The 26,217-nt window shown below is 40.2% G+C and overlaps 1 protein-coding gene and 1 long non-coding RNA gene across 2 annotated transcripts in view; both read left to right on the forward strand.

Moving 5' to 3' along the window:
* THADA (THADA armadillo repeat containing) overlaps positions 1-26,217 on the forward strand; it is a 175,029-nt gene that overhangs the window by 125,860 nt on the left and 22,952 nt on the right. The window contains exons 32-36 of the mRNA XM_083829105.1: positions 3,935-4,341; positions 4,661-4,782; positions 6,613-6,685; positions 9,227-9,371; positions 12,254-12,385. Of these exons, the coding sequence (XP_083685231.1) occupies positions 3,935-4,341; positions 4,661-4,782; positions 6,613-6,685; positions 9,227-9,371; positions 12,254-12,385 (879 nt within the window). The remainder of the gene's footprint in view (positions 1-3,934; positions 4,342-4,660; positions 4,783-6,612; positions 6,686-9,226; positions 9,372-12,253; positions 12,386-26,217) is intronic.
* LOC310896632 overlaps positions 12,394-26,217 on the forward strand; it is a 33,239-nt gene continuing 19,415 nt past the window's right edge. The window contains exon 1 of the long non-coding RNA XR_014581684.1: positions 12,394-24,912. This is a non-coding gene — a long non-coding RNA (uncharacterized lncRNA). The remainder of the gene's footprint in view (positions 24,913-26,217) is intronic.

The raw sequence follows: 26,217 nt of genomic DNA on the forward strand, positions 1-26,217 counted from the left end.
CTCAAGGGGCTGCATGCAGGAATTGATCTTTATCTATAGTGTGAAAATACTTAAATGTATCATAATCACATATTCAGAAAAAAAGCTCACACAAGAGGTGTCAAATTGGCAGTAGCCTAAATAGCCTTTGTAAAGTTACCTGCTCTAACAGAAATACATAACCAGTGCTGTACGTCAGCTGACAAGATGATGAAACTTCAGGTTTTAAATATAGAAGGAGTTCAAATGGTTTCTGTCACTGTTGGTTGTACTGTAGAACTGAGGTGAAAGATTGGCTGAGTTGTCCATAGCTGACAGCTTGCTGATTCCCAAACAGGCAAGTTTCCCTGTTCTTTCTGTATGCATCTAGTTATTCCATAGCCTGTCCTCAGCATAGAACTTGCTCACAAATAGGATAAAAAGGCAAACCTTCAAACCTACCCCCTTCCCCAAATGACAAACCCTGTCAAAATTCTATGTCCCTTACTGTCAATAATAATTTTTTGCCAACCAGTCTTCTGAACTAGTATAGGGAATGCATATTTTGAGTTAGAGATCTACTTTCCTAAGTATTAGTTGTCTCTGCTGATGATACGGATGTTGTGTGTGTATCTCAGTGTTGCAGACATAAAGGGATTGAGGAAGACTGAGATGTTCATGCACTGTGGTGCAGAGAACCAAGTGGTTGTGTAAGATGTGTCGCTCCCTAGAAAAGAGTCTTCCTGTCCCACACAAATGAGGCAATCCTTAAAGGGGGGAAAAAATAATCCACTTAATTCCTGGGGGCTTTTCTGCATCTCTCGGCATCCTGGAGAAGACTGCCCTTTGCTAGGATCCATGTTACGTCAGCCAAAATTTGTTCTTTCTTGCAGCAGCTGGTTGTTGAAATTGTACAGTATTTTTTGTTTGTAAATAAAAGTGTGCCTCTACTGCGTCTTAACAGCACCAGACATTTACTCTGGGAACCAGTGTGCTTTTTTTGTTTAGTCAGATACTTTGATTTAAGCCAAAGAAAAGAGTTTACTTAAAGTTAAGCAGAGGAGAAAACATTTACATGAAAGCCAGGAAAGATTTCATAGAGACAGAGTTGAAGGCAGGAATATTTCCACTGTGCTGTAATAGGATGGGTTTCTTTCCTTCTGTACGTATTTGTGTGAAAAAGAGTGTTGGAGTGTGTAGACCACAAGATGAATGTAGAAGGATTTGCTCTGTGGTGCTCTGAGGCTAAGCAGAAATGCAGACAATCGTATTTTGCTGTCAGTCTTCCTGTTGAGACATCCAATTTTGAAGAGACCTGTAAAATAGATGAGCCAGGCTGCCCAGTCCTTCACAACAACATGGGAAAAACAGAAGTCATCCAGAAGGCTTCCAGAAGAGAAAAAGCATCTGATAGGCACCAAAGGAGAGCATCTGTGCCATAAAGCTATTGCATTGCAGTCTCTGCAAGCTTAGGAGTTCTAGGAGCTAGTAGCTCTGCCAGGTTTCTATATGGAAATAGTTTTCTCCTCCAAAGAAGACGACACAGGGTGAGGCTATGTTGGCCTTGCAAAATTCAAGTGAAACATGAGATCTGAAACGTAGAGCATGGCCAGCTCCTGGCTTTCACAGGAGGGTCACTGCTCGCTCTCATAGCTGTTCCTCAGTGTAAAGCAACGCTGATAGGACACAAGGCACTTCTTGCAAGTCTTAGGAACACCCAGGTGGTACGAACAGCTAGGGGAAGAGCGTGTTGCCAAAATGTGGCCGAGGGCAGCAGGTAGAAAGCTCTGAAACTGAAGCCATTTCTCTTCTGGAACCGAGGCACTTGAACTCAAACCTTTTTATTTCAAGTGCTTGGGATTGCTTCTGTTGTAAAACCGATGTCTGTGGAGTCTGGCTGTGTAATAAATAACTGGGACCACAGCCTAATCCCTCTCCAAGGCAACCAGACGGTTCAGAAATTAAGGAGTTCTGGCAGCTGGATACTTGTCATGTGACATAAGCATTAATACTAGTTTATGCTATAATTCTGGTATTTAATGCCAGTCTGTTTGGAGGGGCTTTGGAAAATGTAGCAAGTAAAATATACCAATTTGCATGTTAGGAGATGGAAGCCATCTGGGGCATCTTGAGGATTGTGCTGTGACATAGGTTCACAGTGATGCTGCAGTTTCTCTGGCTATATCAGATCAGCTCAAAAAACAAAATTTAGTGAAAACATGTATGACGGAGCTAATGGTTAGGTAATATGTCTGAAAATCTTTTTCAAACACCAAATTTCTTTGAAGCTGGTCCAGAATTACTCAGAAAACGCTTCTGCCGTGTGTGCTAGACAATCACAACCATGTCAAGTTTCCATGTAAATGTCAGACATGTTGAGATGGCTTTGAAAGCATTTGAATATGAAAGAGCAGGAAATTTCACTGTAAATAGAAGGATTAGGGAAAGGTCTTCAAGGGCAAAAAAACAGGAGTTCATATTTGCATTGCAGCTTCCTGTCAAGTTCAGCAATTTAATGGTAAAATTTGGGTAGGCTTTTTGGTAGTACTCCATGTTTACTTAATTATAAGTAGCAAAGCTATGTGGCAATGAATTGGTGCCTTGTAGATACCAAAGAAATCTAGCTAAGTTTGCTTTAATCTTTGTATTTAATGCATTTTGATAGAACAAACAACCTTCTAACATCCCGCAGCAGGAGTTGCAGCATTTTCTCTGGGTGAGTTTCTCTTGAGGACTTTCCCTTACTTCATGTTTATATTTGAGTTTTGTGGGATATAGCATATTAATTTCCTTGCGGCACAAGCAATACAAACATCTCCAAACTGGGCAAGTATCTCGGTTTCAGTATTACAAAATTCTTTGTTCTTGCTGGTGATGGAGATGGTTGAACTCAAGGAATGTGAGGATTTCGGTCTGCGTCCGTAGGAGAGAGAGGACTGTTGATTGTTTCTTTCATTTTGTGTCAATGTCGACAGCTTTGCTGGAGCCTGAAACCCTGTGGCACCGCAGACAGAAGGGACCTTTTTGTTACCTCCAGAAGGTGGTGGTGCCCTAAAGCTGGTTCTCGGGCTGTGCTGTGCAACTGGGGGGCAGTCACAGCAGTGCAAGTGGCTGAAGTGTTGCAGTTCCTGCCTCCGTGCATGAGGTGGATTATTACTGTGCACCTCCTTTTTTTCTTAGCTGTGGTAGCTGTTCAAAGTTAATAGGCATAGGATAGTGGTGTTTTTTGGTTCTTGGTTTTTTTAATCTGTAAATTCTTTAGATTGGTACAGACAAGACAGGTCTATTTATGTAGAAAGGGCATCTTCTTAATGGTATCCTTTTCTGACTGAATCTCTGCAAAGGGTGGGACTTCCAGAATTACCACAGTGGCTGTGTGCTTGTTACTCCTGACTTCACTTGCAGCTGAGTAGGCTGACAGAGAGCTCTTTGCTGAGCTGTCTCTGATTTTAGAGCTACTCTGTCAAGGGTGATACGATTGTATGTTTTTATTGGTCCTTTCTGACTTTTCAAACTACCTACATTTTTTTAATCTGTATTTAAATATGTGTACATTAATCACTTTTTACAGTGACAGTGCAAAACATATACAAGTTGCAAGACTGTTATTATCAACTTGATTTAAGAAAATACTTATCAAACAGTTATAACTGGATAAAAAGTAATGTACAAAGTTTTGTAGCAGTCTTAAGTTGTCTGAAGCTCTCGCCACATGTTAAACAATTTCTAGTTTTCAGAAAAGTTTCTGCCCTATTTATTTGTGTTTAAATATGAATAGACATGATATTTAGGGAAGCTGTTTCATAATTCAAAATTAGGATAAAATGAGAATCTATGTTTTCATTTTATTCCTGAATTTACCTTGAGAGGCCTTTTTGCATACCTGAAGTTTTTCAGCTTCAGAATCCCTTTGTTGCCTGCAGCAGATTGTAACATCATGGATTTGTCACTTTACTTAGTTTTACTCTCATTTCAGGAATGCAGCTGCTTGAGTTTTGGGAAGAGATGAACAGAGTTATCTCAGATTCTGAACTGCTGACAGGAGTTCCCTACTCATCTGCAGTACCTGGACTGACACAGTATCTCCAAAGCATCACCAAACTTGTGATATCCGTGCTGTCGGTGACGACAGGTGCTGACATCCGGAGCAGCAGTTCACCTGTTGCGAAGAAAATAGCAAAGCCACCATTGTCAATAGTTCATCTCCTTCATAGTGAGTTTCATGAAGTACGTCTCCTTGCATTGGAAGCAGTATTGCTCTGGCTGAAACAAGCAAATGCCAAACAAATTGCAGAAGAAGGTGTATTGTGTTTGCTTGTTGACTTGGAAGGCATTCTTCTCACAATGGCTCTGAAGGAAAAGAATCTCGAGTGTTTTTACAAGGTAGGAGAGTGCTACCTTATTGATGTTTGGTATGTTTTCACTAAATGATATTCTTAATTTTTACTAGTATATTTCAAACATACATGATGTTTTTAAATACTGTATGAGTAGGTTTTTGTTTGTTTGTTTGTTTTACCATTGAATAGATCTTTGTTATAATTCTGTATCATGTTCCTTTGTAAAGGCAAGAACTTCTTTGCTTTTTTAATGCTATCAGGGGAGAACCTTAGAGTGGGGCTTGAGTCAGTGATTTAGTAGTCTCACATGTACACGTTCACATTGAGATTGTTTGTAAATTCTTTGTGAATTGTGTGTGCAGGTGCTGGAAATTCTTTACATGATGGATCTCAGAAAAGTTCTTCCAAAGACTGAATGCTCTATAAAAATGAATCCAAATGAGCTCTTAACCTGGAGTTTAAACATTGTAGATATCTCCAACAGGTATGGTCTACCATGAATATTAGATACTTGTTTTTGAAAAACCTTGGATATTCAAGTGTCAATTTATCAGATTTTTGGGCTGTACGTTGATTAAAAGTTCATATAAGCGTGGCTTATTTTGAAAAAAGGTATCTTTTGATGAGATTTTTTGGAGAGGTTAGACGTGGATCTGAATTGTTAAAATGGCCCTCAAGTCATACTGGCAAGCCCCCAATAAATGTCCAGCAATACAGTTCATGAATAATAAGTTACTGCAACTATCAGATGATAGCCAGTGACTATAGCTCTTCCAAATGCCGATCAGGAAATACCACAATGCACAGAGGTGAGGATCCAAACATACACTAAATCGCTCTGCATCTGCCATCCATTCTATTCTGGTTTTCTGTGGAAGGTCTGTAGAAAGTGACAGACATGATTTCCCTTGTTGGATTAGCAAAAACAGTTAACCTTAAAAATAAAAACCTAGGCCTAAATAGTCCTCACAAGATTATTTGAATTTGGGTTCTGTTTCTTGTGCATTGTGGGCTGTCCAGCCATGCTTAAATCTATTCCATCCTGTAGACTGGATGCATATCCCCAGTGCTGATGTTACTCATTTTTTCACATTATCTGGATGCAAGTGTAAAGTTTTGAATGCACATGAGAAGAAAATTGAGACTTAAGCTGTACCTTCAGATCTGGTACACACACTGTCCTGAAGTCTAACTGGACAGGGCTGGCTACTCCTGCTCGGGCTTCCTAACCTGCAGTATATATTGGGAGAAATTGATAGTCTAAGCTTAGGTTCAAGTGTATAGCACCTCTTTGAACGTGCATCCAGAGAAACCAAACTGTCTGTCTACTGTGTGCTCTCCTCCATCAGTATATAGTTATTGAAACAGCAATCCTTAATGAGACTGGGTCTGCAAAATCAGCAGTAAGTGCCAGTTTGTAGTTCACACTGAATTAGCGGCCGTGTCTGTCTGTTCATAAAAGAATGGACAAAGAGGGTGAAAAATGTCCAGGCTCTGAGGGCAAGACTGTCCTGTTTCTAGTAGTGGTTGCCTCTTTTGGAAATCATATAAACATCATGCCACCATGTTACCAATGTATAATATTTAGGGTTTAGAGTGTAGGACGGCATTAGATAGCTGTGCACATCTGTGGTTGATTTGCACTAAATTTGTCAAGTTTAAATGATGATGTAGTGTGTTTATTTCTGGAATGAAATAAGATACACTTGGTAAAATAACACTGACTGGTGCTGTTGAAGAGGGAAGTCATTGAAATAGCAGACCTTATTGCTCAGGTGTTGCCATTCTCTGCCAAGAGACCAACCCCTTCAGAAGCCATGGTGCCAAGCACCATCTCCTGAGACCCTTTGAGCAGTACCGAGGCTCAGGAGTCAGCATTTGGTGTATTGTGCACTACTGACTTTCCTAGCAGTTGCAGAAGAGAGATTTCTTCTCTCTCATATTTCCTAGCAGTTGTAGAAGAGAGAGAAAAGTAATGCCAGCTTGAAGAAATGCTTTTGTTTATCATTGCAAATAATGTCTGGTTTGTTTGACTCAGGTTCCATTTTCAAATGTATTTTTCTACAGGAAGTATGTAGATAGGAAAGAAAAAAGAAGGTGAAGAGGTGAAGAAAGAGCCTATTTATTTTGCATATTAACTGAAATTTTAACTAATGTCACGATATGTAATGTAAAGCTCTGAGCGCTCAGCTTGCAAGATATGCATTGGTGACAGTCAGGAACAATTAAGAGCTAGCTGATTTTCTTCTAGAGGTGAAATGATGGCAGAAGTAACTGCTTTATTTTGATATGTTCTTTACCTTTTTTTTCTCAGTGCTGAAATTCAAAGCATAGCTCTCAAATTTGCCTCAAAGTTGGTTATGCATCTTCTACAGAATCATCAGCAGGTAAGGGAAAACAAGCAGCTTAATTCTGGAGTTTTTGATGGTAGAAGTAACGTGGCTCCTTTTGGATAGAAGCCCCAAGCTTGTGTTTTCCTGTGTCATGCCCCAAGCATGTGTTTTTCTGCCATTACGTATTCCCCTCTGAACTAAGCACTGCATTCGGAAGTGAAACCTCCACCAGCAGCGCCTCAGTATTTCCCTTTGAAAGTAATTCCAAGCTAAAATACATAAATAACGGATTAATTTCAACTTCTGAGACCATCCGAAGTAGTCACTATAACGTGGAAAGAAAAATGCCAACTAGTTAACACCCTGTATTGAACCATCCGTATCCTAAAGTGCGGCTGTGTTGTGGTTCCTGGTGGCAGGGGAGGCAGCAGGACGGCCTCTTGGGGAGGCCAGAAGGTGCGGTGGTGTTGGGGCTGATCTGGCCTTGCCAAGTCTCAACGTGGAGGCACTGCTTTCCGAGCACTGCAGCCCGCTGTCTGCGTAGAGTTTCTCACTGAATTTCCTCTTAAAAATTGTTTTCTGAACACTAGAATAAATACAAGAAGCCTTGTAAAATTCAAGATGCTGTGTTCTCTGTTGCTGTTTTTATGGACTATTTGATTTCGATTGATAGCAACACAAATTACTGCCTCACGTTTCTTTAGATTTTAAGTTGTCAGTCTGTGATATCACATATATATGCATAGAGCAGTACTGATGCAGCTTTTAATACTAGGCCATTTTTATTTTTTCACATTTTCGAAGATACAAAACACACTTTATGGAAACTTAATTTTTTCCTTATAGCTGTTGTTTTTTATAAAATACACAGCAGAATTGATTCACATTGTATGTTACATAAACTTCTGTCTCATTAAAAAAAGCCACAGAATTGCACACAAGAAGTGGGAAAATTAAAATGACTTATGTTGTTAATTCTTTTTGTTTAAGAAAGGCAAAATGCACGGACTTCAAGTTATAAACAATAAAACAACCATGTAAATTTGGGTTCACAAATAGACTTGGAACATAATGTTGCTGTGCAGTTTTCTGATAATTTATGAAGAGGAATTAGTGAAAAATGCTGGCACGCTCTGAACTGTAGTGACGCTAACACAACTCCTTCTAATAAGCCTGTAAATCATGGGAGACCTAAGACATCTGTATGGAGAGTGCTTTCTGCTTTATAAAAGATCAGGTACACCAGGAGTTTTACATCTAAGTTTCTTTGGGCTTGCATTCAGTTTGTGCATCTGTAGGAAGGGTTGCTTGAGATAATGCATGTGTCCATTCAAAATTTGAGTAATTGTGATCTTTGAGGAGATTATTTTTGTTTAGCCCATTACAAACTCTGTAGGAAATGCTCAGGCTCCGTCCCTGCGTGCAGCACTGGTACACAGGCACGAGCCACTCCCAGTGAGGCATAGCACGAGCAAGGTTTCATTTGCCCCTCGATGAGTCCTCCTGCACTTCTGTGCACTTTAACTCGGCTCACCTTGACATTGGTTCTCTTCTGTACCTTATCTGCTTCATTTTTTCACTTCCTTTAGTAAAAAAAAAAAAAAAAAGGGGGGGGGGGGGGGGAAGTACAGTTGCACACAGCCTAAATGTTTCCAAGCTGAGCTTGTGCTCATTTTCTTTTCATATGTGAGGACTACTTCTTCCATGTTACGGCCCAGCTGTCCCAATGGACATCAGAGTTGACAAGTCTTGGGAGCACAGTTCAATTTGCAAGCAAAATGCATGTTATTTCTTTTGGAAAAAAATCTCTGAGCCATCGCTACACGTCAAAAAGAGTCAAAGCTTTGGTCCATTATTCCCGAGTTGTCATTTTCCTAGTGTATGGCTCTGAGGACTAAATATTTTCCACAAGGTGGCAACTGAAGGTTTTTTTCTTTCCTGTTCTTTTTTTGTAACTCTCCGGCTTTCAGGATAGCAAGCTTTGCTGTATTTCAGCCACCAATCAACCAAGATTCCTTCAGTGTTTTGAATGCACGTGCTGTCAGAGCCCAGGTTAGCTCAGCAGTCTCAGTAAAAACAGTTGTCCATCCCCAGTATCTGCAGAGGAGACAGATGCAGTTGCTTTCCCCTCTTTACCAAGCACTGTATTGTTACCAAAATTCCTACCATGATTGTTTGCTACAGTTCATATGCTCTTAGCTGTTTTTCCAGATGCATGTGCCAGTCTACATGTAGGATGCTCCTGTGAATTCCTTTTTTTCTGTTACTGTCCAGTGTATCTGTCTTTATCATTCATGTTTAGAATAGAGGACAAAAGGACATGTTTTGACTTATGTGGTCATTGGTGAGTCTGGTGTAAAGGGATAGAGTAAGAGAATTGCCTGTGAATATGGGTACAACTAAAGGAAAATCCTCCATCTTAACTGTTTGTGACATAGCAAACCAACTTTCGAATGGACATAAGATTCACCACATTGGAAAAAAATGGGTTTTACTAATGGATTGTATCTCTTTGGCAGTTTGTAGTTTAATGTGATGGTCACCAATAGCACCGAATGGTACAGCATACTTCTCCCATGTGTTTTCTGCTTTCAGATTTCAGAGGAGGTCTTAAAAAAATGGGTTCAACAGATAATTTCTTTTTGTGGAGATGAGCAACAGACAGAAATGCTGTTAGCAGCTGCTGAGGTACTTAAAAGTATAACACCATTCCTTCTGATCAATGAGAAGCTCATTCTTGGTGAGTAGTTAGAACACAATTTTCTGGATCTTTTTAGATGAAACCCAGTATCACATGACTTAAAATATATTATGGTACATGTATATGTACACGCAGTCAGAACACACAATTCAATCAAAAGGTATTCTGCAAATTTTTATGGGGCAGTGTACTAAACATTATTTACTTATTTAAGCTATAAATTTATTTAAATTCTGGCAGAAAGAGCATGTGTAGAGCTTCTTGCAGTAACTCTGCAGAAGGGGAACATGAGGTGCTCTAATGTCTGTAGGCCAATATACATCTCTGTACAGATCTACTGGCTTGCAATTGCTCTCTGACCCAGGTCTTTCTGACATATTCTGTTGGTGATGTGGACATGCTTACAGTTTAACATCACGAGCACAACAAAACCGTTGGCTGAATGTTGAAATTAAAGGCTTCAGTCTAAGAAAAACATTCTACTGTGGAACAACACATTCTACTATGAGAATGATTAGTAATTATATCACATTATACTACAGAGGTATGATGATTTTTTAAGTTAACATTAAACAATCTACTAACCAACAAACAAAGAAAAACCCTTCACAGCCTTATTCAACAAAATATTAGTGACTGAGAGAGAAAGCTATGTGAAATTCTGTGGTCTGTTGTACAGAAGAGTTTCTTGGTTTTGCTTTTTTTTTTTTAATTTAAAAATCTCCCCCCCCCCTTTTTTTTTTTCCTGTCTTTTGTGAGCACAGAGTAAGGGGATTTTGTGACTAAAGGGCCAGGATTTATCCAAAATGGTAAAGAAATTGTTTTGCATCTTGAGCAAGACAGTAGGCTTTAAATGCTTTTGGTTTCTGTAATAATTTGAAGATAGCTATTTATAGCTTTCTAGTTTGAGTAGCTTGAGTCCACTCATATAGACTGGATACAAATTTTTGTTAGGCAAGAAGAATGGTAGTATTTGTTATGCTGCAGATAATGGTGTTTTTCAAAAGTGAGCAGTTTATTTTGAGATGTCTTTTAAGAGGTATTTATAATATTTAAGAGAGCAATTTATTATGCTTGAAGTCTTTGCAAAGCGAAACAAACAAACCAACCAGTAAATAAAAGCCCCCAGAGCATCAGTGGATGGCCATTTAAATTGACTCTTTGCCCTGAAAATCGGACCTGGGTAAGAAAGATGCAGAACTAATCCTCCATACAACCTAGAATTGCCAGTCTGGGCTTCTTCACAGCTCTGAAACTGTCAAGTGCTGCAGCGAGAATCAAGGGCACGAGCTGCTCTTGAGCTGCAGTGATATAAACCCAGAATCATTCTGTTAAGGGGGTCGTGCACACACAAACATTTGATTTTTATGCCTCGTTCTGCATCAGCTTGTTTGACCACATACTCTTGAAAGCAGAAGCTAAAGAAAAATGCAGTTGTATGAATTGTAGCTGTAGTCTTCCTGATAGGCTTCCTTGAAGTACATTCAAGGCTTCCTTGAAGTGCATTCATAAGAGGAGGGCCAGTGCAGGTCAGCATGTACTGGATTCCCCCATTTCTCCGTCACGTTGCTTGAGTGTTCAGAAGAGTCTTTCTGGAAAATGCAATAGCAGGCTTCCACCTCTGGCAGGTATGATACCAACTTGTTTAGGTCGGAAAGCTGTTGATTGAATATAAAATAGGATAATTATTCTGCTCCAGCTGTGCCAGCGTAACATTATTGGGCATATTGTGATAGAAAAAAGCAACTACTTTCTGAAATTATTATACTCCATGCTATTCCCAAATAGGCAATTTATATGAAATACGGGAACGCTTCTTCTGCCCGTGAAGTAAAGCCTCAAGCAGTTCATTTTGGCCAAGCAGTGCAATAGATTTAATTGTCTGGCCAGCCTTGTAATATAAATCTCTGATAGACCTGTTGATAACATGCTTGAAGCAAACCAGCACAGCAGTGAAGCAGCCAGTCCGTTGTTCTCTGCGATCACCAGAAAGTGATAGTATCTCACAACTGACTGCCTCTAAAAGGGATGTTCCAATGGATTCCTTTAACCAGGATGCTCAACGAGAGCTGAAGTCAGTCCACCTTAATCATACCCCAGCAAACCTATGAGTATGGTGACTTTTGCACTTCAGCTGGTCATCCTTCATGGGACACCCCTAAATGACACAAGGGTTTTGTAAGCTGTGTACAGCTTGTGATGTGCATTGCCTCTGGGGTGACAGGTGGAATCTGTCTGAGTTTTACAAGATGATCTCCTCCACCTTGGCAGTTATCAGTTACAGCTGTGTGCAGATAATTACCCCCATGGATTAAACCTGGCTTGCTTTCAACAGATGAGGGCATTAAGGGTGGCAGGGCATGTTGGTGAGTGGTGAGGTGAGGTGGAAGTGGGAGAAAGGGTGATAGGGAGATCCCTGCAAGGTGTGATCGTTTGATGTTTCTTGCAGGTAATGGCATTTGTGGCCAGCACTGCTGGCAATATCTGAACAAAATTTGGTTTGGCAGCTTCTGTTCTAGGCAGAGTGAGACAGGAAATCTATCATCACATGGTGTTAATGGATCTCCAGCAGCAAATCTTTTGCCAAACAGGAATTACGCATTCTAGAAACTATAGAGAGTTCAGAACACCCAAAACTTAAAGTTAACTTAGAGCAATCCATTCTCTGGAATACCACTGGAATTGAGTGATCTACTGTTTAAACCAAGCTGAGACAACCACCTAGATAAAGTTCACACAAGCAGAAATGGTTTTTGTTATATTCCCAGTTGTCTTCCTAGTGGATTGCCAGTGCATTTCTCCTGCCCTCATTTCACTGTTTAGCTGAATTTGTCTTGTTTAAGTGTGGAAACACAATTATGTAATTTATTTGAATGTTTGTAAGAAATGGAATTCTATTTTTTCTCCATAAATAACTATAGGTCTCTCTGATACCCTTGCGATGTGGAAATGTGTGATTCTCCTGCTGCAGAATGAAGATTTGGTAGTAAGGGATGCTGCTGCTGAGGTTATACAAGTGGCACAGTCTCAAAAAAAGAGCAGTAAAGGAACGGGTATGTTAACTTTTCTTCAGTTTTCAATAATATTAGATACTTGAGAGACAAAAGTATTTCAATTCTCATCACAAAATTCTTGCTAACTGTAAAATGATCCACGTATCTCTCAAACCCCTACCATGGAAGATAACAGTAAGTTGAGATTTTACACCCACTATGCCTTATTATTTTGTTTTTACTGTTCTTGGTGTAATTTGCAATTGGTTATATGGGTATGTAAAAAGGACAACAGCATTCAGCTTTATGGTTCTTGCTGTGATGAGTCAACTGTCACATAAGGAGTAATGCTGGAAATTCTTTAATGCCAGCATTGCTCTAATACAGCGCAATGAAAGACAGTGTTTGGGTCTCTGGTCATTATAATAGCCTGGTCACAGTGAGGAATCCGGAAAAACAGTATTCAACTCATTGATTCGTTATTAGACCTTGAAATCCATTTAGTTCCAGATCAACAAATACAATTCTCAGAACACCCACAATGTGCTTTCAAGGACGAGGGCCCTTCTGTCTGCATGCCCTAGTTTACTCAACCCTGGTAGTTTTAAAATAGCCACAAACTTGAGTAGGCTTAACTAATTAACGTACTTTGCTTTGAGAGTCTTTGCTGAAGCATTCTTCAGTGTACTGTGAATAAATATGTGTATTGCTTCCAAGCTGATCTCTCTCTGGTGGACCCTCTTGGTCTGTGCCATTCAATAATGCCTGTACCAGCTTGGCTGCAGTCAGTACAAGGTGGTAGGTCATCTCTAAGTGAACTTCTGCTAGACTGTTGATAAAGCAGCTCTGTGGTTTAAAACAACCACGGCAGTAAAAATGTTTGTTTTCCACTGCTGTAGACAGAAGTAGCTGTGGATCCACTCACATGGCAGATGTAATTTTGAGCTGGTGCTGTTCAGGCACAGTGCTGTGGGGTAGGAGAAGGAAAAAGGAGGGATGTGTTAAAGATGGCTTTCATCATCCTCTGAACTCCTACAGCTCTGATTCCAGCACACTCACGCAGCTCTGGCAATTTATCTGGTCCCTGCTACAGCTCTGTTGAGTATCAAGAGTCTCTGTGTATGTGTCTCAGGTCCCTTACAGTGGCATTTTGGGGCCATCCTCAAATACCTCAAGATAGTACTTTCTCTGGAGATAATGCAATGCTGTTCTCTGGCTCTTGTATTTCATCCCTTTTTCCTAGTTGTGTCTGCATGCCATGGGATGCGCCCCCATAGCTGGATGAGAGGTTAAAGGCTCTGTCTTCCTAATTAATACCAAGGTGATATCAATACTACCAATTTGTTAAGCATAAGTGGCCATAACTGAGGAATTAGTATCATAATTGGGTTTTATTTTCAATGTTCCTAATTAGAATAGGGACCCCCTCCCCAAGCTTGGGTTAACCCATTAGTTATACTTAGTTTTGCCTTCCTGTACTTTCACTTAAACTGCTTCTAATGAAATCAACGTCTTTTACCTGTTGTGAATAGCAAAGTACACCACTTTTGAAAAGAAATAATAAAGTTTCTTTCCTCCTTCATTTAGCATTTCTATTATTGTTCCTTCCTGTGACATTTTTCCTCACTAAACTCCTTTTATTTCTCTGTGCTTTGCTTTCTAGCTTTCAGGTTAGGAGGGAGAGGCTTCTTGCCACTGTGGCTTTTGTTTACAACCAGATGAAAATGAGGATTACCTTCAAACGTTGTTTGTTGCTTTCATTTACACACTTTGTGTCGTGTTCATGTGAGATAACGCAGTATGTTTGGGTCTGGGGTTTTCTGCAGACATTTCATGAGTCACTAGTGCTCTCTGTCCTGGACATTTTTAAATGACATTCAAATCTCTCTCTGTGTTTTTCTCAGTTTTCATTCTATGGAAGTCTGTTCTTTTATCACAGCACTGATTTTAAAATTTCTAAGCTAATACACCAGAATTCACTAGAAGCCATAAAACAGCTCTCTTTATACCCTTAATTTGATAAAAATTGCTGGATATTTTACACTGACTGACTTTTCATTTCCATTATACAATGATAAATACGTATTGTGGCCCAGTGGTATTATCATGAGATCAGAATTCAAGATGACTCCGGAGATGAAGATGAGAAGTGGATGACTAGAATGACTTTTCCATACACTCTGTAATTGTTTTATCGCCATTAGCACTAGTTAACACGAGAGAGCAAGCAGTCTATTATAATTTCAAGTTTTTCTGTTCATCAGACATTTTTATGCCCTAGTAGACTTTATAGTTCCAGAAATACTGCATTGCAGGAAGTGGTTTTTGTGACCTTTTACTGTTGTTAATTTGCTGCACACGAAGTGGGAATGCTGCTCACAAAATCCAAGCGTTGGATTTGCCAGAAACGTTGGCACTAGCCTCGTTATATCTGCTCTTCACAAAACTCTTACCGATGTATACAGCACGTAAAGCAGTAGGCTGTAGCTGTCTATAGAAGGACTGAATTGGCAGCTTAGGGAATGAACACCTTAAGTTTTGGATTTATGTCTGAGATCCAAAGGAACCTCTGATTATGGCCTGATAACTCTGATTAAGGCTACGTAATTGATAACTGATACAACATGGCATCTGCTTTTCCTGTGGCAAAACACAGCATGAGAGAGCACGTACTTGTACGCTACAGCTGGAGCGAGTCTGAATTTGTATCCTGCTTCAGGAGGGTAAGGTGTTTGAAGCTGGACTTCTGTTAATTGTAATAAACTTCCAGATTATTTGCATAGATTGTTAACATAACTGTTACAGGATATTTTTCCCTTGCATGCATGTTCCTGAATTACAGCACACGTGTAGCAACGTGACTGTGTCATGTAATAAGTATTTTCAGGTCATTTATAGGTGGTGAAACTGGAGGCAATTGGTCCTTTCTATTAGAGTGGTTTCACTTCCTGTAACTGCTCCTATCTTGTGTAATTCTTTGAAGTGTTACGTGAGCTCCTGGGAGGGAATATGAACTTAGTTTCTTGTTATTCCCTCATGGCTTTTAGTGAGAGGGGAAAAAAAAAAAATTCCTTGAGTAACTAATCCATGCAGCTTTGGATCAGTCAAATGATGAGAGCAGTAACCTTGCAGAGTCTGAAACCCAGGGTAACAAGTGTGATAAAAGAACTCTGTCAAAATTACAGCCCCCATTCTCAGCCGAAAGCAGAAAAGCTCAGAAGACCAAACACTGACACACAGCAGGGCTCCTATGCTCTGCCCTTCTCTCCCTCAAAACCTCCTGCAAAACATGTGTTTGTGTTTTTTTTTTTTTTTTTTATCGAAGACAATGACTTCCCCTGATACTGGTAAAGTTCATTTTTATTTATGTTATTCATACAGAAGAACTTGATTTAATTTTGTAATATAAGTGAAAACTTGTAATTATGGGGGGGGGCAGGGGTTACTGAGGTTGGCTGGCTGCAGTCGTTTTTGGAACAGAGCGGGTCAAACAGAATCCTATCTCACTAGAAAGGAGAAAACCTTTTGTTTTGCTTGCTAAAAATAACAGCTTAATAGGTAGTTAAGGTTTTACTGATAACTTGGACAATATAAACCTGATCTGTAACTAGAGGTATTGCATGTACACTTTGTTGTTGTTTCCTCATGCGTTGAGGTGTAAACTTCTGGGGGATTGTTTTATTCCTTTAGTATGAGGGAGGGTACAGGAAGTATTGTATTCAGTGTAAATGTAGAATAGCTGCTTTGAAATCTAATTAAATTAGTGACCCATGGCTGTGTAAAGTCTAGACCTATTCACAGCAGTGTTGCTTATCCAAGAGGGTTACTCCTTACAAGAAAGCAGATTATTTAAGTCACATGGAAGGAGTTTACTTCTCTACTGATGAGTGCTTTGCTGAATATCCTGACCAATTCAATTGCAAGAAGGAAAGTTATATTCATTGTTGTCATTTTCCTCTATGGGTTTTTTATCTAGAGAAGTACTACCTAAAGTAAAATTGTCAGCATTAGAAAGCTTGTTGGTATTAGAAAAGTTTAGATAAACCATTTACCATTATAGCTAAGCCAATGCAATTCTAAAAACCAAATACATTTAGATTAATCTTTCTCTTGCTAAATTACCAATTGGTTTAAGAGCATTTTTAGTGTTGTCAGCATTCGCACCAGTTTAGCTGGTTTGATTCAGCTCTGACAATTTTAAAAGTGAAGGTGAACAATTAGACTCACAGAGCTGAATAAATCTTTAAATGTGTCTGAATGACATAGGAGCCTAAAAGTCCTCTTGAATGTGATTTAGGCTTTGGGGAACCTCTTCTGGTGTTTAGTTGGTCAGAGGTTGGACTAGGTGATCTGGGAGGCCTCTTCCAACCTAGATGATCCTGTGAGTGTGGCAGAGCAGTACAGGACAGAGGACAAGTTTGCTCGCTGGCAGCTGCGTAGCTGCGGCAGAGCTTCGCACAGCACGCAGGAGGTAACCGGGCCCACCCCGAGCAGCACAGTCACTGCGCACACAAGCATCTTAGACAGTCAGTCCAGTGTTGTTATTAATATTTCCCTTGCTTCTTGCCTGATTCTGAGGATAGGATTGGAGCTACGGATGACATAGTCACTTTTGAACATATTGCTGATAAACTCACTGAACAAAAATTCAGGTACGTCGATCCTGATCCTTCTGTTCCCATTCCACATACAGTAGAGGATACTTGTACTCTTGGGTCAGGAATTTCTCCAAGAAAGGCAATGCAAATCTCTCTTCTCTTCTCTTCCAGGGTGTTCCCTTCCTGATATATTTGACTTTTAACCTTCAGTAAAATAGGGAGGAGGACAAACGTGCTGTTGGGGAAGGGGCGGCACAGGTCTGCGTAGCAGATTTGGTTGAGGTTTTGTGGAAATTGGGTATTGACCAGTGGTTTAGTGGCCTCCAGTATCTCAGCCACCTCTTACTGTGTCAGACTAAATGCATGCAGACCTGCCTTTCAGTAACTTTTATTTTGCTTATTGACTAAAGAGTGTAAATGTGTGCAAAGGGAGAAGTTAAAATGTGCTGCTGGGGGCAGGAGGGGAATCATTTAATTAGATTAAAGAAGGAAGCATTTGCAAGGTAACTTTGAATTCTTTGCTAGGCTTTAGCATTTGGCTGAATAAAAGCTCTCTATTTGTGCATCACGCTGTCTCAGTGACAGGAAGAAAAGCAAAGCAGTTCATTTCTTATGCCTTTTTCCCCTCACACGAATATAGATGGTAAATTCAAATATAAACTTTTTTACTGTAGAGTAGGGGTCTGTATCATACAGCCGTGTGCGGAAAGGCCTATTTAGTTATCTTTTTGGAGGTGGGGTGTGTAAATAAGCCTTTAGCAGAGGTAGGAAAGGAGAAGTTAAGAGAAGATCAAACCGTATTAACCTGTGAAAGAGTAGAAATCTTGCTTAGATTTATGTTCTTTGATACTATTTTCTAAAAAAAGCTGCACAGAAGTTCTCAAACGTATGTGCCCTAACAAGATCTCATAAATCACTCAGAAGATAAGAGATAACTCAGGCTGTGTGATATTAACGTAACGCAATGGTCTGGCATTCATCATCAACACCACAGGTGATACCAGCAAATCGTGGATGACTGGCATGATCTCAAAACGTGTACCCCAAAGGTCCTTTATGACCAATCCATGAAGTATTCCAGGACAAGGGACTCGGATGAAATCTGCTCTAGTTGCTAGTGAAACGGCTAAGCGTAAATGCTGGGCAAAAGTCAATGCTAAAAATACCAGTGTTGGTGGTGGTGTTCAGATGCATGATAAGAGCATCCCACATACGACACAGGAAACAGTAAAGAAATGCATTTTACTTTGATTACTGCCTCAGGTCCTTGTTGGCATTTGAAACTGAGTGTTTTCAGACTATTCCTTAAAGTACCTAGAAACCTTGGCCCTAGCAAAAGGAGCTTTTCTTCCACATGTTTACCTTTTGGTGAACGTGTTAAACAGATATCTTAAAGCTTGAATTCACCACAACATCGAGTTAACCCTTTCCTCCTCCCCAGACTTAACTGTTACTTACACAGTGCCGAGTCCTTGCGGGGGGAATGGAGTTGGCAAGGCGCTGGGGGTTGGAAGCCGTGCACCACCACGTGCGCTACACAAGCTGTAAGTCCCTACATCGCTCTCTCCTGGTGAGGCAGGTAAAGGAGAGGGACTGACGAGATGTTCAGAACTCTCTGTTCCGTATAACCAACGTGTTCATCCTCCTGCCAAACCTGGGGACAGATCCACTGCTTTTGCTCTACTTTGGTGCTGGCGTGGCTTTCTAGAGAGACGAACGGGAGGAGTGTGGTGAATAAAACGAGTCGGGTTACTCTGATCCTGGACAAAGATTAATGTATAGGGTTCAACTTTTCTCATGCACTCGATGACTTGCCCTGATGTTCAGGTTAGGCTAATAGACCTCTTTGTAAGCTGAGGCCTCAAACAACTCCTTTAATTGCATCTCTTAAAACCAGTTCTGGCAGCTGCCTGGCTTTACGAAATACATGGTAATTACCTGAACGTAAACTAGGGAACTGCATGCATGCACTGTTTTGAGGATGTATTAGCTGGAGTCTGTGGCAGGATCACAGGCGATAGATTTCCTCTTCTTGGTTTAAGTAAGACTTGTGCATTTTTTTCTCTGTTTAGATTCTTCAGAGATTGATGGAGGGGTTAAAAAAACACAGAACTTGGCTGTAGAGTGTGCAGTGCTGAAACTGCCTGGAGTTCTTTCACTAGCTAACCCCAAAATGGAGATTTTTAGTGCTGCATGCAGAAGATTGAACATTTTCATTCTAGGTACATGATACTGAGTGCTATCGTGTGAAAAGTTAAGAGCTTCCCACAATTGAATCAATTTCAAGACCTTCCAACTGCCCTGGGTAGGAAAAAAAAAAAAAACGGCAAATTGGAAAGCTCATTTACAGAGTTCTTACTAACATCTGTGCTTCTTAAGCTACCTTGATAGTCTTTTATAATTTTGGAGTCTGTTGGTTAGAAAAATCTCCTCAGATCTTGTGATGTGTAGCAGGGCTCTTCGGAACTGTCCACAAGTTCTCAGAGCATTGTGTTGGTTATTGAAAGAAAGCTGCTCATCATGGTAGCCAGAAGATGGCACGTTCCTGGTATTGGAGATAAGTGGAAAGAAGGTTAATGCAATTTTTTTCTGGGATCAGCTCCAGTACTTATTTTGCTTTGTCAGTCTTCATACCTGCATTCTGGTAACCAGATGCACAACTCACCAGAAAGAACTGGATTTCTAAACCTGCTATAAAAGAGGAATTGTTTGAGCCAAATGTTGGGATTAAACGGGAGGAGGCATTTATCCAAATGGCCTTAAAGTAGTGGAGAACAGAAAAGGGACATAGACAAGACCCACCCAGGCAGAAGCAGAAGAGGTCATGATAAAAACTAGAAACAACCAAAAGCAGAAAAACCTCACAGCAAAGCAGAGCTGCTCCTGTTGCAGAACAAGATGATTTTGCACAGACGTTTATTTTAAAAAGGTTGTGCATGGAGACCGTGTAATATCCTATATTAAAAGGATGTTGCTGTGTTCTTCTTGCAACCTCAGTGGCGAAGTGTAAAATACTGGCAACGGTTTGCAGTATTATAATCAAACACGGTGTAGGACTGTATTCAGAGACACTGTAAGGAGGTGGAAGCTCTTTGGTTACGTTAGATAAAGCGCGTTGAGGACGGGAGGAAAGGTCACAGCTGTGTGCGTGTTCCTGGAATGCACTGAAAGGGGTTCCAGCGAGGGAGGTGGAGGGGGCGCTGCTGGGAACGACGGGAACACTCTGCACTCTGAAGTGCACTAGATGTTACTGAAAAGTACCGTAGGCCATGTAAGGCAACATCACAGATAATGTACTTACGCTGTCGGTAACTGTAGGATCGTAAGTAGAGTAGGGTTCACAGAGGACAACGTGCTTCTTAAAATGTTGAATGTTCAGCCTTCTACTTAAGGGACAATACTTCTAGCCGTTTCTATTTTTTTCCTCTTCCATGCTTTTAGAGGTGAGTGCTTCTTTATGCGCATGCACGGTGTAGGATTTATGCAGGACCATTTAAATCCTGGCAAACTGAGTAGACGGTAACTATCTGTGCTAGTCGGTGACTACCTGACGACATGACTATGATGACCTTACATTTAAGAAAATTGTTCCAGAAAGCAAAATGACACGTGGTAGAGATTATGAAATATTTACTGTGGCTAGAAGCTATAATTTGGTGTTTTTCACATCTCCTGTAATAGTTCTAGGATGGGCACAATTACAGGTCAGTTGCAAGGATGAAAGAATTGAGGTCTAGAAGTGTAAATGAATCTGGTCTCTCTGCTACAACAAATTTGGTGCTGTTCCAGAAGCAGATTTGACCTGTAGTCTAATTGTACCATCTTTTTATGTTATATATATATTCAGCGTCTCTAACATTTCTTTTACAGCTGAAGTTCTAGTTTTAGACCTGAAACATATCTCATATTTTTATGAAAACTTTTGGAAAATCTGATAGGGAAGTAATTGTGGTCTTTCAGATTGTATTTACAGTATGATTGTTTCCTGTTTCAGTGGTGACTCTTGAATATTTTTTAGATATTTTCCCGAGATACGGAAGAAAAATAGGCTGGAAAAGATAGAAAATGGGCTTAAATAGTTTGTTCAGAAAAATCTTTGGAAGTTGCCTTTGGGCTTAGGGACCCATCGCCGAATGTGTTGTTTCCCTGTGCTTTTTTTTATTCCCTGATGCCAGTTTTTTTCTTTACTTACAAAACCAGAATAGAGGGAGGCTGTTTATGATCCCCACCTTACCTAATAAACTTGGAGTCTTTGCCTGACTAAAATATTAATGAGGAGCCATTTACTTGAAGCCAGAGAGAATTCACATCCTTCCGCAGCTGTTTAAGAAACTTCATAGGACTATGAAACCAGGTTTTCTGATGCTTTGTGTAAAAGTGTTGTCCCTGTTAATAGGCATGGGCCCTCTTGATAGAAGGAAAATAGCACCAGTATTGATCTGCCTTGACAGCACTGCACTTTATTTCTGAGAGAGATCTATGGTATCTTAGTCTTCCAAAAAAAAAAAAAAAAGGAAAAGAAAAAAAAAAACCACGTGTTTTATTGGCTTGCTTTTTACTCTGTGACCAATTGTAGAAAAAACAAGTAGCAGTGATAATTGTATTTATTGAAAAAAGTTTTGCAAGCCAGGCCACTAAACTAGGCAAAATCTGCCTCTCCAGTAGTAAACAAAAATTTAAGGACTGATCACATTCTTCTGAACAAAGTAAATTCATGCTTTCTGTAAATGAGCTGACAGTGCAGGAGATCTCATGCTTTGGAAGACTTTGGAAAAAAAAAATCTCTTTACATGTGAGTGGCAGAATGGCAAGGGATGCTAGGGGAAAATAAATTGTATTATCTGCCCTATGCCAACTAGTTCTTAAGTCATGAAGAGCTGTGGTGGATTTTTGGTTTGTTTAGTCAGTTGTTTTTATTGCGTTTTGTTTTCTGTAGCTGGCATTCATAATTTGGGGCATGCTGAGAATCAGCAATGTTCAGCTTCATCATCATATCTAGAATTTTGAAATGAGATCTCAACAGAGATAATAGAAGTTCCATGATATATGAAGACTGCAGGACCTAGCGTATATCTGTGTGACATTTTGCTATGGTATTCAGTATTCATACCAAGATTCAAATGCATTACTTGAATAAATGGACTCCGGCTTTATTGGTTTGGAAAAGCTGAAATGAAACTTGAAATAGTAATGCTGTAGCTTGTCCTTCATCTGTAAAATGATGTCTGAGCACACACTGCACTGTTTGGAGGCCAGTTGCTGCAGTTCTCTAATTCACAGAATCATAATTTTTATTCATACTGCTCTTTCACCCTTGCTAGGAAAGGGTAAAACTATCCCAAGATGCTTATATTTGAAAGACAAATGGCTACACATTTTAGCAATTTGATACAGGACAGTTATTCAAAATTGATACATTTTTTTAAGCCAGATTGTGTTGCAAAACGGTCAGACAAACAATGGAAAAGAAATCCTGTTACATTAAGAAGAATTGTTCGATGATTAACAAGTAGAGTAAAGGAATAGGCGAAAGAAAATCACTAGAATTATGAAAGGTAGTTGCATACAATTCAAAAGAAAATAATTTATTTTTACAGGGAGCTCACTGTCTCATAGCATCCAACCAGGCATTAGACATGATGGAAAGCTGGGATAGGGAAGCTGGTGCTAACTTGTCAATCATTCATTATTTGGCACAGGTGAAAGCTGGCACTAGTGTAGGCAGGACTGTGCGCAAAAAGTCTTGAGTTACTCATAACCTGCAACTGTCCCCGTCCTCCTCGGATTGCTTAAGACAGAGAAGGTCACATGAAGGAAAGCAGTCCAGATGGATATAGCCCAGCATCTCTGATATTTTTGGTATCTCGACCATCTCCCTCACAGTGCAGCGGAGAGCAGCATTCTGGAAGGTCTGATGTGAAAGATGAGCGAGAGGCTTGGCTACGTGCATCCGGGCACACGTGGTGTGCTGAGGAAAGGCTCGGATGGGATAACAACTGAAAGCATGTGATGCACTGGAGAGCTTGCGAAATTTTACAAGTTTGTAATTACTTAATTTCATATCCTTGTTACCACCTCATAGCCCTAAATGTGCAAAACTTTAAAGGTCTAATCTCAGTACTGTAGACATCTGGTTGTAAACTGCTCGTATTTAGGCTAAATAGATTATAATTTAAATATTCATCTGTCTTATACATAGAGTAGGAAGATATATGCTGAGAAATGCGTGTCTAATGATATGGGAAAGTAGTCCATTAGTTTTTGGAAATATATTGCTCATGGAAAACCCTAATTGACAGCTGCAGAAGAATGAAGGTCTCTGTCTTTCAGCAGCAGAGGTGTAACAGATGTCAACAGTGCACGTTTCCACTTGTTCTGCCCTATGCATCAAGCTTCACCATAAAATACCAGCTCTGAAAAAATGACACCAATAGCCTGTGCAGAGTATTTGTCCCCTGCAAGGCCGATGTCCCATTCCAAGGCACGCACGTAGCATACTTAGATTTCTTTGCAATGTCATTTTGCACCGAGAGGTGTTTCACCAAGAAGGAGGAGACAATGCACTTCTGCAAGCAGATTTCTGCACACCATTTCATTTGTGTATGTGTGGGCGGGAGCAAGGCAGGGAACATAAATATCTTTGCAGACTAACCTAAACCACCTCTTTGTTTTCACATAAGTCAGCATTCAGCATTTTTAATGACCAAGATAGAACCTACCGGTGCCAGAGCCAAAGCAGCACCGTAGAATGAAAGATGCTTTTAGTGTGTTACCAATTCCCTGAGCCATAGCCTTTCCACTGATTTGGTTGCTTTAATTAGTGGTGTGGCGGGGGTGGGGGTGAAAGCAGTTGTTGGGACACAATGGGCCCTTACTTCAAAACCTAAGATGTGTAAAAGTCAACTTCTTTTTTCCTATAATCAGTTCCAAATGAGCTCTTACAAGGGGAACTTGGAACTGGCTTGGCTGAACAAATTGATTTCTCATGCATGTGAAAGTCAAGTTAAACATCCTTGGGAAGCCTAGAAATTTAAATTTCAAGAATTAGATTTTTTTCATACAGGGCTTTTGATTGTTAGATGTAGAACAAGACTGTTGAAATCATTTTGAGGAGCAGAATTATTTATAGTAGTTGCTTACAGTACCAGTGTAATGCCACTTTCGCATGTTTTTAATTTTGGTCTTTTGCATGGTCTGTGCTGTGTTAATGATCACCTTGTCATGCTAGCAGTGGAAAACGTTTGTATAAATAATTCCCACTGGTAAGATGAAAGTGTTAACAGAAATATTTCAGTGAAGGTCTTGATTAACTTATACACTTGGCTTGATCACAGTGGAGGTTAGACTTACAATATCTTATTACCAGGGCTAATAAAACCCATTCATTTTTTCATGTTGTATGTTAATTACCCTTTTACTTTCCCTCATGCGCAGAAACACATAAGCTTATTGCATGTTTGTGTTGAAGACCACGGTTACACTTAGTAGATTTTTTTCTCACCATACTCATTCTTACAAATTCATTCCCAAACAAAACTTCGCATGTAACTGTTTAGACCACAGGGTGCTCAACTTAACCTACATTTGCTATAAACATTGAAAGATGGATTTTTTTCTCATTTCCTCCTACTTACTGAAAGGCCTATCTAGTGTACAGACATTAAGAAGTACGACAAAGAGTTAAACTCCATGATCTCTTTTCTCTTTAATTCAAATTCCCCAAAGGTAAGTTATTCAAGTAAATCACCATATTGCAATATAGTATATACAAACATGCCATATTCTCTTACCACCGCATCTCAGAAATGCCCAGAAAACAAGGCATGTCCCGTGATTTCTGAAGTCTAATAGTGGTAGTGTTACATAAATGGTATTAATGAACAAATCAAGGGTCCTTCAGAAAAGATGTTTCCAATATTATTTTCTTTTTTCTAAAGCAATGTGTGATGCATAGACTAGTTTAATCAGGGAAGATCATAGTGAGACGATGTTGTGGTTTAACCCGGCTGGCAGCTAAACACCACACAGCCGTTCGCTCACCCTCCCCCCTCCCTCTCTGGGATGGGGGGAGAGAAACGGGAAAGTGAAGCCTGTGAGTTGAGATAAAGACGGTTTATTAAGACAGGAAAATAATAATAACAATAATAATAATAATAGTGATAATGGTAATAGTATTAACAATAATAATGTGTAAGAAAACAAGTGATGCACAATGCAATTGCTCACCACCCGCTGACCGATGCCCAGCCTATTCCCGAGCAGCCGGCCCCCCCACCCCGGCCAGCCACCCCTATATATTGTTTAGCATGACGTCAGATGGTATGGAATACCCCTTTGGCCAGTTTGGGTCAGCTGTCCTGGGTCTGTCCCCTCCCAGCTCCTGCTGCACCCCCAGCCTGCTCGCTGGCAGGACAGAGCAAGAAGCCGAAAAGTCCTTGGCCTGGTGTAAACACTGCTCTGCAACAATTAAAACATCAGCATGTTATCAGCGCTCTTCTCATCCTAATCCAAAACATAGCACCCTACCAGCTACTATGAGCTACTTAACTCTGTCCTAACTGGAACCAGGACAGATATCCACCCCTTATTCCATACCATTTATGTCATGCTTAGGTTACACTCTGTCCAATACATTCTAATTAATCACCATTTTCATCTATGATATATAGCAATCATGGTAGTGATGACATACATTATTATATAATAATTAACATACTACAATTCAACTCATGGGCTATTCTCACCCAGTATTAAATCCCCTTGAGGTACACACCGGACCTCCCCATTCTTTTGCATTACCCACCAAGTGCATCCAGGTCCCTGAGCAAAAGCAATTCCACGAATAGGTTTGCCTTTTCCTGAGGCAGGAGTAGCCCAGACTGTTTTACCTAGCATGTTTCTTACGTGCACTACAGGAACTTTATCCCCTTCTACAGTGCGTAACAGGTTTGATTGGGCAGGTCCAGCTCGGTTGGCAGATCCCCTGGTATTGACTAACCAGGTGGCCTTTGCCAAATGTGTATCCCAATTTTTGAATGTCCCAGCACCCATTGCTTTCAGTGTAGTCTTCAACAGTCCATTGTATCGTTCAACTTTTCCAGAGGCTGGTGCATGATAGGGGATGTGATACACCCACTCAATACCATGTTCTTTGGCCCAAGTGTCTATAAGGTTGTTTCGGAAATGAGTCCCGTTGTCTGACTCAATTCTCTCTGGGGTGCCATGTCGCCATAAGACTTGCTTTTCAAGGCCCAGGATAGTGTTCCGGGCGGTGGCATGGGGCACAGGATATGT

Source organism: Anser anser, assembly GCF_964211835.1.
Source record: "Anser anser genome assembly, chromosome: 3".
In the NCBI taxonomy this organism is placed as follows: domain Eukaryota; kingdom Metazoa; phylum Chordata; class Aves; order Anseriformes; family Anatidae; genus Anser; species Anser anser.